This window comes from Drosophila grimshawi, unplaced genomic scaffold (genome assembly GCF_018153295.1).
Source record: "Drosophila grimshawi isolate 15287-2541.00 unplaced genomic scaffold, ASM1815329v1 contig_1377, whole genome shotgun sequence".
NCBI lineage: Eukaryota > Metazoa > Arthropoda > Insecta > Diptera > Drosophilidae > Drosophila > Drosophila grimshawi.
In genome coordinates, this window is record NW_025062900.1 from 14,100,508 (window position 1) to 14,119,737 (window position 19,230).

Below are 19,230 nucleotides of genomic sequence, written 5' to 3' on the forward strand. Positions count from 1 at the left end.
TAATAAGTCAGACGCCCGACAGGCGAAAAGTGTAAAACCATTGAGCTCAATCAGCTTTCAGCTTAGTTTCAGCGCTCAATAGAGTGCAGTCACAGCCAGAAGTTTATTTGCTCATTCAGCTCAATCACAGATCAAATAACCAAGAAAAAGTGCTGCTGGGAAAACACCTGGCAAACAATTTGAACTACGCTCAACCTTTGAACTGCAAACAAAGGCTGTAAGCGAAGTCTTCCCAGCCACACAACTGCCAAGGCAAAATGGGGATATAAAGTGCCTGGCAATATAAATTGCGACCGACCAAAGTCTGTGCGGTAGTTCTTTTGGTGCGAGGTGGTGTGGCTGTTAGGCTAAGCTGGATTGTCTTCGCCTTTTGTTTTTCCGACAAACAATTTGGCAAATCACAGCCGCAGCAAATTGCAGATTGAACATGCACTCGATGCTGGCTAAAAGAAATGCATATGCACAACTTTGGCCAGTTCCGCCTGCCACTAACCCCCTCCAAGAACAATCTCTTGTCTGAGCACTTTGGCTAATGCAATTTATGTGCGCCTTTGAATTTCCAATTGGATTTGCAACATAATTCACATACTTTTCGAGTTCAAATGGAGCTACTCACACGACTTTATAAAAGTGAAAACAATTAATTGAATTGAGTTTAGATATTGAGCGAATCACTCTCTGAATTGTCTCTCTATTTCATATCCAACTTTGACAAATGATACGATTTGCCGAAATATGTAAAGCGGTCTGCTGAACTGCTGAACTGCCATCGATTCGCAGCATTGATGGGCCCCAAATATGATTTATACAACTGCCAGACCGAGTGACAGCTAAACAAAGCATAGTCAGGCGAGCTGACAAGTAGCATGTGTCAGCCGCTTGCCAGACATGAATAAATTACTAAATAAATACCATAAATATTTATGTTTATTTTTAGTTGTTGACCTGCCCGTTGCCTGGCACGATGCGAATAAAATTATTGAACGGTAACTTGTCGATTTTAACTAACGTGTCTCTCTAGCAATAATTGACATAAGCTACTCCGCTGCATAAAGTTCAATCAACTTTCACTTTCCAATATTTGGGTGCTTTCGGGGTTAAATTGCCCCGACAGCAGTTGCTGCTGTCAAGTCGCAACTTATCACCGATAAAACTGTATTGACATCTATGTGATGTCTGATAAATGAATACTTCAACAGAATGGCATTAATATATACGTACAAATAAATATTGTTTGCAAAATAAGTACTAGTTTAGTCAGTCTGATTTAGCTATTTTTTGGCTTGAATTCTTGCTACGAACTCAATGTATAAAATTCGGTTCTTTGAAATGCATTACGTGTTTTTATATTCATATATAATCTAATACATTTCGTTTTCTGAAAGTATTCTGAATTGCAACTGTTAAATTTAATAAGTTGCTCTTCAACGAACTCAGTATATATTCATATTCGTGTGTACATTATTTAGCTTCTTGATAAGTGTCACTCTATTAATATTCAACTTTATCCAGAATATATCTGATTAAGTTTTGTATACGGTATTTTGTTTCAAACAATTAACTTAAAATTTCATCAGCAATGAGGGAATGTGCATAACCATCAAAACTTGTGAGGCTTGTCGGCAATTCTTAACTGGATGTCATAAAAATGTTATCAGCTACTACACAATATACTCAAAGTAAACAGATGAAAATTGAATACATTTTATGAAATTTAACATTCATGCGACTTTTGCAAACCTTTTTTATCACCGTTATATTAGTTGATCAGATGCTTGTCGTATTTGTTTTAGGATAACAATCTTTTATAATTAAATATTAAAAATTAGTTTCGCTCATACTTTTTTTTTTAAAGATCTTCAAATATTAAAATGGTATACAAATCGATATATAACATACAAACTTTTGAACTGAATTAGTATCATGTAAATTTAGCTTTTTCATTTACGTTCTTCAAAGTCCAACCAAATGCCACCCCTAAGGCCGGTAATTATACCAGTAGGCTCGTAATCATTGTCATTGCGGGTCTTGGGATTAACACGAACATTGAAGTGGGTAAGCACCTCGACAACAGCGGCCTTAATTTGTGCCAAAGCAAAGCGCATTCCTAAAATATAAAATAATATGTTATAGATAGATATATACTACAGAGAGATATATATGGAAGCTTATCCCACCTATGCAGATGCGTGGACCATCGCCGAAGCCCATGAAGACGCCTTGCTCGCGATACATTTTGGCCGCATCGGGCTGCATGAAGCGATCGGGTTGGAATGCCGTGGGATTGGGAAAGTACTCCTCGTCCTGCATGAAACAGAAATGTGGCACAATAACGGTGGTGCCCCGCTCCACAACGAAGTTCTCGCCTTTCCTGTTGGGTAACTCGATCGGCTCTGTACATAGCTTTGAGGACATGAAGGCGGGCGGAAATAGGCGTAAAGTTTCTATTGGGAATAGCAACAATTTCTCACATTATTAAATATATTATTACGTGACCTTAGCTCAATTTCGCAATGTCTCGTTTAGTTAAGTCTATTTAACTTTTTTTTTGTACACTTAGAATATTTTTTAGACTTCACATTCACTGTCTGTGACATGTATTTGTATCTTAACTATCATGTTTTATAATTATATTCAATTTAGATCAAATTCATATTTGCTCGACAGTAAGAAAACAATCTTTAGACGTAAACTCACCCTGCACACAGGCATCCAAAAATGGTAGCTCGTTCAGCTTCTCAAAGTCAATGACACCCTGTTCATTGAGATGTGCCTGCACCTCATTTAATAATCGCTGCTGCACCTCCTCGTCACGTCCGAGCAGCAGGAGTAGATGGCTCAGGACCGTTGCCGTCGTTTCGAAGCCATCCAGCAGGAAGGTCATTGTGTGAGCAGTCAACTGGCGTGTATTTAGATTCCTCTTGTCGGCCAATTGCAGTATATAGTCGAGGAAATCAATGCGCTCGAACTGCTTGCCAGCAGCCAGCTGAGCACGACGCGCATCCACCGCATTCTGCATCAGATCCACAAAGAATCGTTCTATGGGCAAAGGCACGAAGCGCAGCTTGAAGAATCGAAGTAGACTGGGGAATGTGCTGACTAAGACAAAGTAAAGCATGAGAGTGTAGGGTTGCTGAAACAGATTCTTGATGCTAGCCAGAATTGGTGTGGGCTTTTCAGAAAAGCTCTCGGCCTTTAGGCCCAGTACACAATCGGTGACCATTTCAGAGGTGAATCGGAGGCTCATCTGAAAACAAATTGTAAATAACTATGTGATCAATTTAATGAGTAATCTCGCAGCACTCACATCCTTAGCATCGATTCCCTCCGGAGGAGACAGGCGTATTTGCTTGCGTAGCCAGTCGCTCACCTTGCCGCAGACCTCATTGGTTACCGGGTAGACAGCTTTGATCTGCATTAACACCCAACATCAGCAGCATATTGGATATGAAAGAAAATAAAATGTAGTATCTCTGAGCATTAATATAACACCAGAAAGAGTTACCCGGACCTATTGTATTTCATGTGGAAAAGGTGGAATACTTCTTGCGAATATATAAGAAACATTACGGCCAATATACTTATAACTTACACGACTCATGGTCAGTCCGGGTGTGACGTCAGCCCGTCGGTGTTTCCATTCTTCGCCGACCAAGGAGAATGGATTGTTGGCGAATATATAGTCGGAATTATCATCCACCATTAGAGAAATCTCGTTGTCATGAAAATGCTTGAAGTCCGAGACGAAAACACGTCGTGCCAGTTCCGGGCTGATCACCAACAACTGCGGCTTGCGTGCTCCATAGATGCCAACTGCATCGTACTGCTGCTTGTAGCTCCTGTATTTTAAAAATATAGAATTAGTTTAGTTTAGTAAAGTGTAAAAGAGACTACCTCACCGATAGATTTCATCGAGATCGTAGATAGCATGTCGCTTCATAGTGTACATATGCGGATAGTTGCCAATGAGGATGCGAGGCGGGGGACCCGGAACTTTCCGTTTGTGCCAGTAGTCGAAATTCCATCTCATGAAAACATAGAAGAGCACCGCCAGCAACCCCACCAAGGTCAAAGTAACTTCCAGCATAATTTGATGTGATGATTCCCCGAGCAACTTTTTCAAACTGACTGTCGCTCAATAAATGCTCAACTATTTGTAGCTGGAGGTAGTGAGCGTTTGGAGAGTGAATACAGCGACGCTCTTTTTAGATTAGATTGACCTTGTTGACTTTAATATATGTAAATGCTATACTATCAACTGATAATCATTTATGGCCGACTATATCGAAGTATCGGTAATCAGTGATATCATCAGTTGCAAGTGCCAACTTGAATTATAATCATATATTTATTTACAATCATCCAATTGTAAACTTTTTGAGTGTGTAATTGAACTAGAAGTGATAGACTGAGAGCTACCCTGGATAATATATATGAATTCTCATTAATCTATATTCGTGTATCTGCCATCGTTTTATTACTATAGATTCTGATTGTGAATAATAAATATTATATTATATGCAGAGCAAAATATAAAACATGTACCATTAAAATACATCTCTGCTCTTGTGGCATGCGTTATAAATTGTTTTGTGCATTTAATAGAATCAAAACACCCCTTAATTAACGCTCGCAAATTCTGAGAGAGAGATTGAAATAGCAAGAAAGAGATCTGTTCGTATCTAGAAAGAGAGCGAGAGAGATAGAGAGAGAGAGAGAGAAAGATAAATAATGAGAGAGAAAGAGAGTGAGAGAGGGCTTGTTTGGGGGAAACTTGTTGTTCCCAACTGTTATAAATATAACTAAAATAAACACAATTCAAGATAAAGTCGAAACGCAAATTACGCGATGATGTTATTATTTCAATTTTAACGTAATATGGAACGTAATATTATTTTAGAATGTGTTTGAATAAATTTAGTTATATTTGTTTGTTTGTATTTTTTAGTGCTTAATAGCGAATGATAATAATTAGATTTTGCCATGTATTTAATTAAGGCTGATTTCAACAGAGCAATTTTCAATTCTATATTGATCTTGAGTGAGCAGTGTTTACTTTATATAATATATAATACGAATATAACACACCCGCTGCCTCTGAATGAGAGAAGAGCACCGGTTCCTGCGGTATGATAGAAATCTTGCTTCGTATAATATCGAACTAATCAAAACTTGTGAGGTTTGTCGGTAATTCTTAATTCGATGTCAAAAAAAAAATATTGTCAGCTTGTAACGAACACGTTAAAGTGTGCAGCAAACTGGAGCCGTATTCTGCCTACGGTCGACTGTGCTCAGGGAAAGTAGTAAGTAGGAAACTGCCGTGTCACATAACTAAAAAATGGTAGATAGGGTGTTGAAGGAACGGAATAAAACAACCAGACAGAATAGTTAACAGAATCCACTAGTGAAGATATATTTAAGTCGAAGAAGAGATATGTTGATGTTCTTCTCTGTTTAGCCGCCCAACCTGTAAAGACTAATATTCTACTCCTTTACCCAATTAAATATGCAAAACCATATTTATATCAGGAGCCCATTAAGCTATTTTAATCCATAAATAATTTTTTATATACTCCATAATTGCTGTTGCTGTGTGATCTTCAAAACGGAGTAGACAATATAACAGCTGATATTACATATACTACAAACCATACCAAGTTTATATAACTCTTTTTAAGATTAAAAATTAGTTCATCGCAAATTCATTATATGACAATTTAACCTACGGTTTAACTAAATTGTTGTGTATGGTCTTGTAGAGTTCAGTTTGAGATAGTCGAAGTTTCGGTCAACCGCCGTTCAGATTGGATTCGTTACTTGCACAAGGTTTGCGCACTAAACTGAAATTACAACAGCTGATAGTCCGCCTCGGCGCTGATCATCCATTAAAGAGGCTGTAAAGCTGCATGTGCGCACAATGGATACGGCGTCAAGGAGTTTGTAGACTTATTCCCCTTATTGCACCACCAACAGATTAACAGCAAGTTAATTGTTAACGGCCGCAATATGTTTGTCGCGCTTCAATGACACTGGCATTTGAATGATTGATGTAGCCCTGGCACAATTTGCTTATGGCAGCCGCCATGTTTTGGGAAGACACACAATTGCTATTCAATATTGGTGCACTTTTTTTTAGTATTTGTTTCTTTCAATTATTTTGAACAAAACGAGCTTTAACAAAGCCATGCCGCCAAGTTATTCTCAATAAGAATTTCATGGAGCAATTCATCAATTGCAGGAAAATGCATGCGACAGTTGCTTTGACGTCAGAGTTGCTAATTTGGTCACCGTGCGAATGATTGTGAATGGTTCTGCTAATGCATCATTACCGATCAGCTGTTTGCATGCACGCTTAGATGCTGACCGTTGTTACAGTCGCGTCCCAAAAAACGTTACCAGTACGAAATGTTCCAATTTTCTGTTAATATTAATGTGGATATATGGACACCACTGCAAGTTACTACACAATATACTCACAATAGGACTTATGCACAGTAGTAGGTATCAATATCAAGTTCATTATCAGAGCATATGAAAATGTAATAAACTTTTGCAAACTTTTTTATCCGCGTTATATTATAATCAATTATAATTATAGAAAATTAGTATACAGAAATCTTGTTCATGCGCTGAGTAGATTTGATATCGTAAGAAATTGCAATTGGGGTAAAAATTTAAAGTGAATTCAGCTTTTTCATTTACGTTCTTCAAAGTCCAGCCAAATGCCACCCCTAAGGCTGGTAACAAAGCTTGTAGGCTCATAATCATTGTCATTGCGGGTCTTGGGATTAACACGAACATTGAAGTTGTTAAGCACCTCAACAACAGCGGCCTTAATTTGTGCCAAAGCAAAGCGCATTCCTAAAATATAAAATAATATATTATAGATAGATATATACTACAGAGAGATATATATGGAAGCTTATCCCACCTATGCAGATGCGTGGACCATCGCCGAAGCCCATGAAGACGCCTTGCTCGCGATACATTTTGGCCGCATCGGGCTGCATGAAGCGATCGGGTTGGAATGCCGTGGGATTGGGAAAGTACTCCTCGTCCTGCATGAAGCAGAAATGTGGCACGACAATGCTGGTGCCCCGCTCCACAACGAAGTTCTCGCCTTTCCTGTTGGGTAACTCGATCGGCTCTGTACATAGCTTTAAGGACATGAAGGCGGGCGGAAATAGGCGAACAGTTTCTATTGGGAATAGCAACAATTTCTCATATTATTAAATATATTAAAAGGTGACTCTCGTCACATTAATAGTTTAGTTAAGTCTATTTAAGTTTTGTTAATATCTAGCTGGTATCGATAGTAAAACATAAACCAATTGACTGCTCTATATTTATGTTGCATTAAAATTTAAGTTAACTGTAAACTGATGATATTTAAACTTGGGACTTACATATTAATATTATACTCTAAAGTAATTATCGTATTCATGAGGTCCTGAATTTATCATGATTTTATTTTTATAGACTTTGCTTTCTGCACTTTATTTTGTACATTTTGAATATTTTTCAATCCTCACATTCACTGTCTGTGACATGGATTTGTATCTTAACTATCAATGTTTTTTAGACTTATATTTGCCGGACAGTAAGAAAACAATCTTTAGACGTAAACTCACCCTGCACACAGGCATCCAGAAATGGTAGCTCGTTCAGCTTCTCAAAGTCAATGACACCCTTTTCATTGAGATGTGCCTGCACCTCATTTAATAATCGCTGCTGCACCTCCTCATCACGTCCGAGCAGCAGGAGTAGATGGCTCAGGACCGTTGCCGTCGTTTCGAAGCCATCCAGCAGGAAGGTCATTGTGTGAGCAGTCAACTGGCGTGTATTTAGATTCCTCTTGTCGGCCAATTGCAGTATATAGTCGAGGAAATCAATGCGCTCGAACTGCTTGCCAGCAGCCAGCTGAGCACGACGCGTATCCACCGCATTCTGCATCAGATCCACAAAGAATCGTTCTATGGGCAAAGGCACGAAGCGCACCTTGAAAAATCGAATTAAACTGGGGAATATGCCGGCTAAGGCAAAGTAAAGCATGAGAGAGTAGGATAGCACAAACAGATTCTTGATGCTAGCCAGAATTGGTGTGGGCTTCTCAGAAAAGCTCTCGGCCCTTAGGCCCAGCACACAATCGGTGACCATTTCAGAGGTGAATCGGAGGCTCATCTGAAAACAATTTGTAAATAACTATGTGATCAATTTAATGAGTAATCTCACAGCACTCACATCCTTAGCATCGATTCCCTCCGGAGGAGACAGGCGTATTTGCTTGCGTAGCCAGTCGCTCACCTTGCCGCAGACCTCATTGGTTACCGGGTAGACAGCTTTGATCTGCATTAACACCCAACATCAGCAGCATATTGGATATGAAAGAAAATAAAATGTAGTATCTCAGAGCATTAATATAATTCCAGCAGGAGTTACCCGGACCTATTGTATTTCATGTGGCAAAGGTGGAATACTTCTTGCAAATATATAAGAAACATTAATCCAATATACTTATAACTTACACGACTCATGGTCAGTCCGGGTGTGACGTCAGCCCGACGGTGTTTCCATTCTTCGCCGACCAAGGAGAATGGATTGTTGGCGAATATATAGTCGGACTTTTCATCCACCATTACAGAAAGCTCGTTGTCATGAAAATGCTTGAAGTCCGAGACGAAAACTCGTCGTGCCAGTTCCGGGCTGATCACCAACAACTGCGGCTTTCGTGCTTCATAGATGCCAACTGCATCGTACTGCTGCTTGTAGCTCCTGTATTTTAAAAATATAGAATTAGTTTAGTTTAGTAAAGTATAAATCTCTTTTACTTTCTACTTCACCGATAGATTTCATCGAGACCGTAGATAGTATGTCGCTTCATAGTATACATATCGGGATAGTTGCCAATGAGGATGCGTGGAGGGGGACCCGGAACTTTCCGCTTGTGCCAGTAGTCGAAATTCCATCTCATGAAAACATAGAAGAGCACCGCCAGCAATCCCACCAAGGTCAAAGTAACTTCCAGCATAATTTGATGTGATGATTCCCCGAGCAACTTTTTCAAACTGACTGCCGCTCAATAAATGCTGAACTATTTGTAGCTGGAGGTAGTGAGCGTTTGGAGAGTGAATACAGCGACGCTCTTTTTAGATTAGATTGACCTTGTTGACTTTAGTATATGTAAATGCTATACTATCAACTGATAATCATTTATGGCCGACTATATCGAAGTATCGGTAATCAGTGATATCATCAGTTGCAAGTGCCAACTTGAATTATAATCATATATTTATTTACAATCATCAAATTGTAAACTTTTTGAGAGTGTAATTGAACTAGAAGAGATAGACTGAGTGCTACCCTGGATAATATATATGAATTCTCATTCATCTATATTCGTGTAGTTGCCATCGTTTTATAACTACAGATTCTGAATGTGAATAATAAATATTATATTATATGCAGAGCAAAATATAAAACATGTACCATTAAAATACATCTCTGCTCGTGTGGCATGCGTTATAAATTGTTTTGTGAATTTAATAGAATCAAAACACCACTCGCAAATTCTGCGAGAGAGATTGAAATAGCAAGAAAGAGATCTGCTCGTATCTAGAAAGAGAGCGAGAGAGATAGAGAGAGAGAGAGAGAGAAAGATAAATAATGAGAGAGAAAGAGAGTGAGAGAGGGCTTGTTTGGGGGAAACTTGTTGTTCCCAACTGTTATAAATATAACTAAAATAAAAACAATTAAAGATAAAGTCGAAACGCAAATTACGCGATGATGTTATTATTTCAATTTTAACGTAATATGGAACGTAATATTATTTAAGAATGTGTTTGAATAAATTTAGTTATATTTGTTTGTTTGTATTTATTTAAGCACAAATAAAAAATAGCGAATCTCATATAATTAATAGATGTTGTCAAGTATCTAATTATTTCTGATGTCAACAGAGCCATTTTCAATTCAATATTGCTCTTGAGTGAGCAGTGTTTAGTTTATGTATTATGTAGGAGTGAGTGTCTATATATACATGTGTATATCAGGCACATGTAATTCATACAAAGTATATTATGTGTTGTATGCATAGTTATTGACATCTATCCACATTGGCTGTGGTCTTGTCCATGACCAGAATTTTCCCGAAGAATAGCATGTGCCAAACACACCAGTTGCCTCTGAATGAGAGAAGTGCGTAGAAGATGTACAGGTAAAAGCCGACGGCTCGATTAGTAAACAGTTGCAGTCAGACCCTAACAATTTTGAGGAGATCATATATCTGACTGATATTTAATTTATTTAGTTGCTTTTATTTCTTGTTGCTTCAGTTGATTCATTGAGGTGTCTCAGAGTCCAGCCAAATGCTATCATATATCATAAATTACCAAAAGTCTTCGCTTTGCGAAGTAAATATTGGACCGCTTTCGAAATCAATTAACTCGATTCGATTTTTAGTGTTTATAGTCTGATACCAAAGGTAGACAAGAATGATTTTCGCAATGGCCCGTTTTGCCACAGTGTCCACTATTCAGAAAAATTTATGGAAAATGATGCGACAAAATATCTGTGCCATGTCAAGCTTTCAATAGCATAGTAATAATATTTATGGCCATTGCAGCAGCCTCAATCGCCTGGCTGTCTGGAGCTTCCTTTTTCGGTTTGGTGTTGTCACACAATGCAGTTCTTGGGCGGCACATTTGTCACGTGTTGTGGTCAGGCTTATTAAACGGCTTTTAAGCACCAGGAAACAAGCACAATGGATTTTCTCTATAGCCAGTAGATTTATGGATTTGACTAAAGTGTCTCGACGGCAAATGCATCCTTGCAAATTATGCGGCATAAGATGTTCCAAGGTTTACAGATACAATTTTTTTGTAGGTTAACTACCGTTCTATTTCTTGAAAATGGTTTGCCAACTAAATAAATATGTATAATAATAATAATAATGCTGCAACTCAGCTTTTTAAGCTAACCGACGCAAGGAAAGTTTTATGTATTTATTTTTGAATAAAAAGATATTCGGTCTTCTCAATTATGTTTTTATTAAGAAAATAACTATCCAAAATGTAGCCCAGTGGAATGATTTAATCCACATTGATAGACTTTTAGTAAAATAAATCTTTAATGTTGTAGTATCAGAAATTAATCTCCAAATTATTAATGGCTTAGCTTACTCAAGTTGGGAATTTTTTTTCATCTCTGTTTTAAAGTGAAATTAAACAAATAGTTTATTTAACTAGCCCACAGCAATTCCCTTCCACACATTGAAAGCTCTGCCCAATCCAATGGCCAGTCTCAACATCCTGCTGCAAACCCTTCAGAAGAAAATTCGAAATTTATGAGGCAGCTCACTTAACTTGGTCAGGGCAAAAACAAGAATAAAGACCAGAAAAAAAAAAGAAATGGCAACAAACAGTACCAAAAGCTGTTTATGTGTTTGGAACGTGTTTGGCTGTCATGGCATTTACCGTAACACGCAGCTTGTCCATTTGTAACCATCCCCCACCACACCACCGCTCATATACACATACACAGACACACTCATGTATACATATGTAAAACTTAATATGTATCTATGAGAATGTGTGGAATGCAACCCAAAATGAAGTTGTTGCCTATACTAAATTGTCATTCTGCTGGTGTAAAAATTATTTGAGCCCCTAAAATGAGCTTGGTTAAGCCGCTTTAAACCTGGTCCCCCAACACAGAGTGTGTTGTGCCCGATAACAAACAGCAACAGCAGTAATTAGAAAGAAACCCGAGTTGTCTGCCTGGCAAGTAGCAACAAAAAATATTCTATGCATAATTAAGCAACAAATTAAGCATTATCAAGTTGGCAGCTAGCAGAGCAGGCAACATAACAACTGCTAACATGGCCAACAGCAACACCACACAAAGGACACACACTGAAATATTAATATCAATTATTACGCAACAAGTGTGTGGGTCGAGTGGTGCTGCGACCATCAGGGGGCATTTCATCATCTTAATGGAAGGGCCCCGTTTGACAGCAATCCTTGAACTGTTTCCTAAGTAGGCCTACGGCGACAGAACCGGGTGTCCCGACTAATCCATATTCTGCCTGTGTTGCCCATGACACATGTCGCGACAGACAGACAAGCCACATAACAACTCGTAGGTATTAAGACAGTTTCAGTAAGGTGTTTATGTGGGTGGGGGAACGGTGAAACGTGGGGCTACTGATCACACAATGAGACCTTAGGTGCTTAGTTGCTGGTTTTGGTTAGCGTCAACTACCTAAATGTGTTTAAACAAGCTTTAAACTTGCTCATCGATTTTAAAAAGGAGTTACCAGATAATGGCAATATACAAAAAATTCCACCGATAATATAAATCGAGTCATCTTTATATAAATCTTATATTAAATGTGAAACTTAATCATTATATTTAAAATTTTAAAACCCCAAAATCTTGAATCCCATTCAAATAAAATAATACCATATAATAATTAAATAATTAATCATATAATAATAATTATATTGCCAAGAAGCGGTTATCAGATTATCAAATTGAAATTCATATGAATATGATTGCTTAATTTTATACAAGACAAACAATAAAAACGTTTTTGATGGAAATTACATTCTCCAAGCAAAAAAGACATATACCATTGCATACAAGAATTTTCAACTCACTGACTTTTCCCGTCATAATCACGGCAATTAGCAAATATAGCTTCTCCATCTACGGGCCTTTTTTTGGTTTTTATGTTCACACCTTTCTGGGCACCCGGCCAACTCTTATCCCTTTTAATTAGACGCCGCTAAAAGGCAAATTCCGAGCTCAAGCTCAAGAGAGCCAAGTCTTCCTCAATCCCTGTTCCCTCTTTTCCTGAAAAGTGTTCGTGGCCCTTTGACTATTTGCTTTTCAGTTGGCAGCTGCTTTACCTAACTGCAAGCGAGCTTTTTTTTACCCATTTCTAATTTTCATTTTAATTACTTATTACGAGTATTATTCTGAAAATCAAGCAAGTGGCAACTTTGGGCACGCCCTCCAACCAGCGGAATGGAATGGGCCTGCCACTCAGACAACGGCAGCTGTTACACTTTTTCTGTTCTTGCCACCTGTCTTTGGCATGTTGCCCCCTGCCTCTCTGTTTCCCACTTGGCATCTGTGAGTGTTATCATATTTCACGCCTATTAGCATTTTAATTTAATTAACATTTATGACGACAATTTGTGCGTTGGCAGCCGTGGAAATGTGCGATAACTCGAAGTTGAAGGCAAAATTATGGGGCTCTGATTAGAATATGCACAGCCCTTGGAGCTAAGATGAAGTCATCAGACATAGCAGATGAAGAATATATCATATTATTGGTATGTTATGTCAATTTACAATATAGAGAGAGATAGTTTAGAAATATAGTGCAGAAGTATATAACACCAAAATGTAATTCATTTAATAACACGGATAAATAAACATTATGCTGCCTTTTCCTTATCCTTGATCTCTTAAATCTCTTTAATCAAATCTTAGGCATGGAATCTTGTATGTAACATCACTGAATACCAATTAGTAATAATTATAATTCTACTAAAAATAATGTGAAAATGTATGAATGATAGTGAAAGCACTTAAAAAATAACCTCTACCAACTGCAATGAAGACATTTGGTGGAACCAATTCAACTCAAGAGCGGCAGCACCAATGCTTGTGTTTGGGGCCTTAACATGAAAAGTTGAATGCAACTTGCTTGCAAGTTTATCCAAAAGAAACTCAAACAAAGTGATAGTAAGTGACGCCGGAAATAATTTCACGTAACTATTTGCAAGTAGTGTCAGACAGTCAGCCCAGACCGTCTGGCAAAACAAGCAACTAGATAGATATATACTTAGTTAGTTAGATAGCGGCCCAGTTAACGCCCTCTCCGTTAGATTTATGGACGCCCTCAGCCAGTCAAACATGTTCGTGGCAATTTCAGCTAGAAATTACATCCGCTGCCTGCCTGGCCAAAAGTTACAGCCGCAAATTTAAACCCGGTCATCTGTGAGGCCAATGCTTTAAACAAATCGCCTGAAGCAGCTTAATCGCCTTGGAAGCTTCTTAAATTATTTGTGCTGAGTGTAAATTTGATAAGATCATTAAATGCATGCGAATCCCAGTAATAAATTTGAATATTGCTCATATATCCCACAATAGAACTTTGATTTACGGGAAATTAACTAATACCAAGATATTCAAGACTTGCAAAATGGAATCGCCCGAAGCACAACGAAATAAATAAAATGCACAGACAATCAAACTTGTCTCGGCTGTCTTTCTAGAGAATGAAAACATATTTACAATTTTAGTCCAGAGCTGAAACCGCACCGACAAACATAGGAAGTGCATTAAATGTGGCTACGTGTCGCATGAGTAACGAAATTGGGAATCGAAAAACTTCTCACTGCGTTTGTCCAATATAAATTGGACAACATCCATTTTAAAACCAATTCAATTCGAACTTTTTAAATATGCAAATACCCGAAGCCAAAAGTGGATAAGTCCAATTAGCATGCAGAAAGTTTCACGCTTGTTCAAAGTTAATTGAGCTTGTTTTAGCCAATAAGATGGAGAAGCGAAGACAATTGATGTTCTGGCTTCTGATTAGCTCAATGAATGGAAAAGTGTTAATTAGCCTTAAGTGAATTCAACCGTAGAGCTTATTAAGCTCATCAGTCAATTGAATGCGATTTGCTTATTGAAATTGGTGCGTCTAGCATGTTGAATTAAGTGAAGTATTAATATAATAGATTGACCACATGTAATGGGGATGTTTTCTTCGTTTATTTGGTATTTGCTATCCAAATAAATATAATTATTGAACACTCAATAATTGCTCTAAATTAACCGCAAATTTGTATGCTTCACTAATTCGAATAACTTGTGCAAACAAAATTTATTCAATATGTACAATGCAAAGGCAAATTTCGATAGCCAAATAACATCGCACATGCCCATAATTGTTTGTCGAACAAAGCAAATGCAACCGAACAGAACCGAACCAGAACAAACCAAACCAAATCAATTCAAAATTCGAGGCCGCCATTATATGCGATGGGTTAAGCAATTGCGTAATATATACGAGTATATAAGATTGCATGTTTACACCAAAACTCAATTTGGACAAAACCGCAAATAGCACAGGGAACTAATTGCCAAATTCATTTCAGCTCGATTCGTTGCTCTGCATGGCTACCAGTTATTATTAAATTGTTTGCGATTCACTAAATAATTTGCACACCACATTTAGTTTGTATTTTTAGATAGCATCGCATTTAATTGAAAGGAGGCATTATGGAATATTAATGCACTGTCAATAACTCGATTAAAGCTCAAATCGCAGTAAACTCCAACTGTAACTTCAAAGTCACAGTGCTGCTCATTAAATTATCATGCTTCCCTGCAGTTCTGCCTAAAAAAAACTCATAAGAATCCCATAAGAATCGCATCGTTTTACACTGCACAATGTCCTTCGGCCGGAACTCGTCTCCTCACTCTCCGCAGCCTCTTCATTTGCTGTTGCCGCTTTTGTGGTAAACATGAAAGAAAATGTACCAGTGAAACACAAAAAAAAGAAATATTGCAAGACCCAACCAACCAGTCAAACCATTCCCCTAAAAGGCTGGCCGGCAGCGGTGATAAAGTGAATAAAATAAAACTATTTAGGCGCAGAAGCAAAAGTCTACAAAATTGAAATAAAAAATAAAAGAGTTGCTGCGCTTTTACGAGTTGCGAGGCATGAACAAATTTAAAGGTACAACATGTATATTTTAACAATGGCAGTTGTGTCATTATTTTAAAAATCTCGTTAAGTATTTATTTCCTCACGGTAAATATGAGCATTTCTTATATTTACATATATTAATAATTAATAAATTATATAGATATATATAGAATATTAAATATATTTAAATTGGATTTCACAATTATAAACAGACATCGTAAACATTTTTTAATGCTCGTATTATTATATTTTTTTGCAGCTAACTTTACTATCAAGCCTATTCAGTAAAGGCCTATTCTAAAGGTCCGAATTTCAGAAGTTAGCTTGTCGACTTTATTTTTTTGCGCATTTGCATTTTCTTGATGACGATAAATGTGACACATGCGAAACACATTACACACTCCCCCTCTGTCGCCCACACCTTCCCACTGATTCAGCCTTACAAAAATTCGCTCAGCCTAGCCTTGAATATAAAAAAAAACTTTGCTTATGCATAAATTTATGTCGGCTCGTTTGCTTGCAAACTGAAATGTTTAAAAGCGCATGAAAATGTTCTTAAAACTTTGAACTTTTTGCCACCGCACTTTGAGCTTCTCAACTTTTAATATGAGCAGTGTAATGCATACAGAGCATAAACCTATGTGTATGGCTGTTTTTTTTTTTACTTGTTGAGTGCATTTCTATTACAATTTACAGAGTACTTTGTTGATGCATGCATTTCCAAATCTGAAATTAATTCACAGCTTCAAGCACATCCAAAGCCCAGCAAGAATCCTGCCAAAAAGGCCACTGATAGGCGTGTTGTCAAATTCTTAACGCTCTCTACAATTTCTGTGCCGTTAATATGCGGTGTCCGGAATGGATCACGCTGTATGGCTCGAGTAGTTGCATCCACTACCTGTCGTGTGTCCACTCTGTCCCACTTGATGCTGACAACGCCCACCTCCATAGCCAGCTGGACGCACAGGATGGATCCACCCACGCAAATAGCCAGCAGTTTGCTTACCCTGAATAAAACCAATCCTGTCACAAGGCCACCGCCGGCACCGACTCCAATTTGTACATAAGGCGAGTGGTCGCTCAACTTGATTACAGCTGTGCCTAGAACGGACATGAGTGGCAGTCTATCAGTTAGTGTCCTTTACGTACTTGATTTCAGGACCGGTAGCTGGCTCATTTTTTTATTGTTTAAGTTTTGTCTGGGAGCAGTTGAAATTCAGATTTGATGAACTGAAATTTAAGGCCAATTGAATGTAAACTCAATGTTGACCCTCCCACTCGGTTTTGGTTTGTGTAAAGGTGACTCAAGTGCACCGCTTTTTGTTCCGTACAATTGATCGCCAGACCGTAAAATTGTTTAACTGTTAAAAAGACGTGGGTCCAAACATCAAAGGTAACTTTTCAACACGCCTGTTATTCAAACTTCACAATTTGTTGGCTATTTATGGAGCTTAAATATTTGATTAGCTGTAACTAAATTAAAAGGCGCTTTAAGCTTCATTCAATTTGACATTAAATTTTTGCAAGTTAAGCAAAATTCTATGTGTGAAAGGTTAAGTCAGTGTTGAACTGTGCCGAAAATTATACACGAATTTTATTAACATTTGTTTTAATTATTTATTTTTAGCGTTTATTTGTTTATATGATATTCATATTCTTTGGCTAATATTATTAATATGTTTATTTTTATATGGCTCGGTATAACGATGGCATTTTAAAAATAAATTTATTGAACAATACATATTTATTCATAGATAAATTTGAATAATTGAATACAATTCAATAGCTACAAATAAAATAAGAAAAAAAAGTAATAATAATAATAAAATTGTATAAATACTGTTTTCAGCACTTTAAATATTCGTTTCCTCCCATCTATTTATTCACGAATTGAAGCCACTCAAATTTGACAACTGACTGACTGATATTTGGACATTGTTTAAAACTATATTTTTGCAGGCCATTTTGCTTGGAACATTTGACAAATAAATATTTGATGAAATAATTGACAAAATTAATGTGCAGCTGTGAACTGCACAGCCATATAGTGGCTGCTCTATTTGTATTTCTACTCGACAACTGTGGAATATCTAATAAGAGCAATAATATTTTAAATGAACAAGTAAATTATCGAACAGTTTGCAAAATAAATTTTTGGAAATTTTGGAATAAACGACTATTTTCCCACTATCGTTGCCTAATAAAAGAACGCATTGAGGTGTGCATTATTGATGCCAGCCCTGGAGAAATCAATGCGAACAGTTCAATTGGCCTGCAAATCGAAATGGCAACTAAAAATGGACGCTAGTTGAGTGCATTTCGGGGTTTGGAGTGTGCTCTGCTTAAATGGACTGCCCGAAGCACCTTTATTTAATTTATGGTTCAATTATGCGCTCAGGTACCGCCCATTGCAGTTACGTACCCCTCCCTCTCAAATACCCGCCGTAAGCAACCAAGGCAGTCGAGGTGTTTGGCTTTATCGCGAGTTGGAATCAAATTAACAATGAGCACGCAAATAGCCGCAAATAATTGCGAGAATGGAGCCGCCAGGAAGTGGTAGGTAGAGGTTTGAGATGGTTAGTCAAAATAGGGAAACCACCGTTAGATAATCTAGTTATGCAACACTTAAGAGCCTCCAATTCGACTGAATTAAACACTTGAGCACTTATATTCAAAATTTAAAACTGTCTCATTTCGGCATACATAATAAAAAGCGCCCATGATATATGTATGTAGTGCTATGTTGAGAGTGGAACTTAACTTGACCATAAAATAAAAAGTGGATAGCAAAAGGGACCGGGGACGGGGCAAGGATAACAAAGGCAACAATTCCAACATCAATGCGAAACGTGTTTGCCATGTAGCTGGTAAGTTTAAGTTTGGATTTTGCAGTTTCGCTCTGATTTTATGACTATAGTTTAATGGGACATTTTTGAAGTACGTGAGTTGCAGGCACCATTTGGCATTTTGCATTTAGCATTCCGTTCTTTCCTCTTATGCAGTGCTTAACGACACTTAAGAATTGGATGGATGTAAGTGCTTGCAAAATATGTTAATCCAATCCAACTATAAGCAGTTGCCACAATATTTACATATTTACTATAAATACTAATATGCATGTATCTATTTCTTGTATATGTATTTATTTAATTTCGACTAAACACTTCGAAAACTTACAAAATGATTTAATAAAACCTTAAAATTTAATTTGAAACTAAAGTTGCACATTTAATTATTTAAATTTACAAGGAGAAATAAAATTAAATGCTTATAATTTTAAAAAATTTAAGTTAAGAACATAATAAGTCAATTTAAATGTAAAATGGTTCAACATTTCTTGCATGGATTGAGGAAACTCCGAAAAATAAACCCAATCAGATCAAAAATGGTTGGGCTTTAGTAGCTTAGTAATAAGCAAGGCAATAATAAATTTATTTAAAAAATAAACTAAACAATGTTCTCGTACATACAACAGAATTTTGCAGTTATGTTACAAGTTT

At 37.3% G+C, this 19,230-nt stretch overlaps 3 protein-coding genes across 3 annotated transcripts; all 3 read right to left on the minus strand.

Moving 5' to 3' along the window:
* Nucleotides 1-1,825: 1,825 nt before the first annotated feature.
* LOC6561655 (probable cytochrome P450 28a5) lies at nt 1,826-4,125 on the minus strand. Its single transcript, XM_001988168.2, has 6 exons — nt 3,900-4,125; nt 3,593-3,839; nt 3,308-3,412; nt 2,698-3,247; nt 2,178-2,444; nt 1,826-2,107 (listed from the first exon to the last, which is right to left on the minus strand). Exons 1-6 carry the CDS (start codon nt 4,085-4,087, stop codon nt 1,941-1,943), a joined length of 1,524 nt encoding a protein of 507 aa, XP_001988204.1. The 5' UTR covers nt 4,088-4,125; the 3' UTR covers nt 1,826-1,940.
* A 2,430-nt stretch (nt 4,126-6,555) lies between these two features.
* LOC6561654 (probable cytochrome P450 28a5) lies at nt 6,556-9,088 on the minus strand. The gene is made up of 6 exons (XM_001988167.3): nt 8,841-9,088; nt 8,526-8,772; nt 8,242-8,346; nt 7,632-8,181; nt 6,932-7,198; nt 6,556-6,861 (listed from the first exon to the last, which is right to left on the minus strand). Exons 1-6 carry the CDS (start codon nt 9,026-9,028, stop codon nt 6,695-6,697), a joined length of 1,524 nt encoding a protein of 507 aa, XP_001988203.1. The 5' UTR covers nt 9,029-9,088; the 3' UTR covers nt 6,556-6,694.
* A 7,222-nt stretch (nt 9,089-16,310) lies between these two features.
* Nucleotides 16,311-16,945, minus strand: LOC6561540 (FUN14 domain-containing protein fndc-1). The gene is made up of 2 exons (XM_001988166.3): nt 16,880-16,945; nt 16,311-16,831 (listed from the first exon to the last, which is right to left on the minus strand). The coding sequence occupies exons 1-2, from the start codon at nt 16,905-16,907 to the stop codon at nt 16,476-16,478; spliced, it is 384 nt and encodes a 127-aa protein (XP_001988202.2). The 5' UTR covers nt 16,908-16,945; the 3' UTR covers nt 16,311-16,475.
* Nucleotides 16,946-19,230: the final 2,285 nt, after the last annotated feature.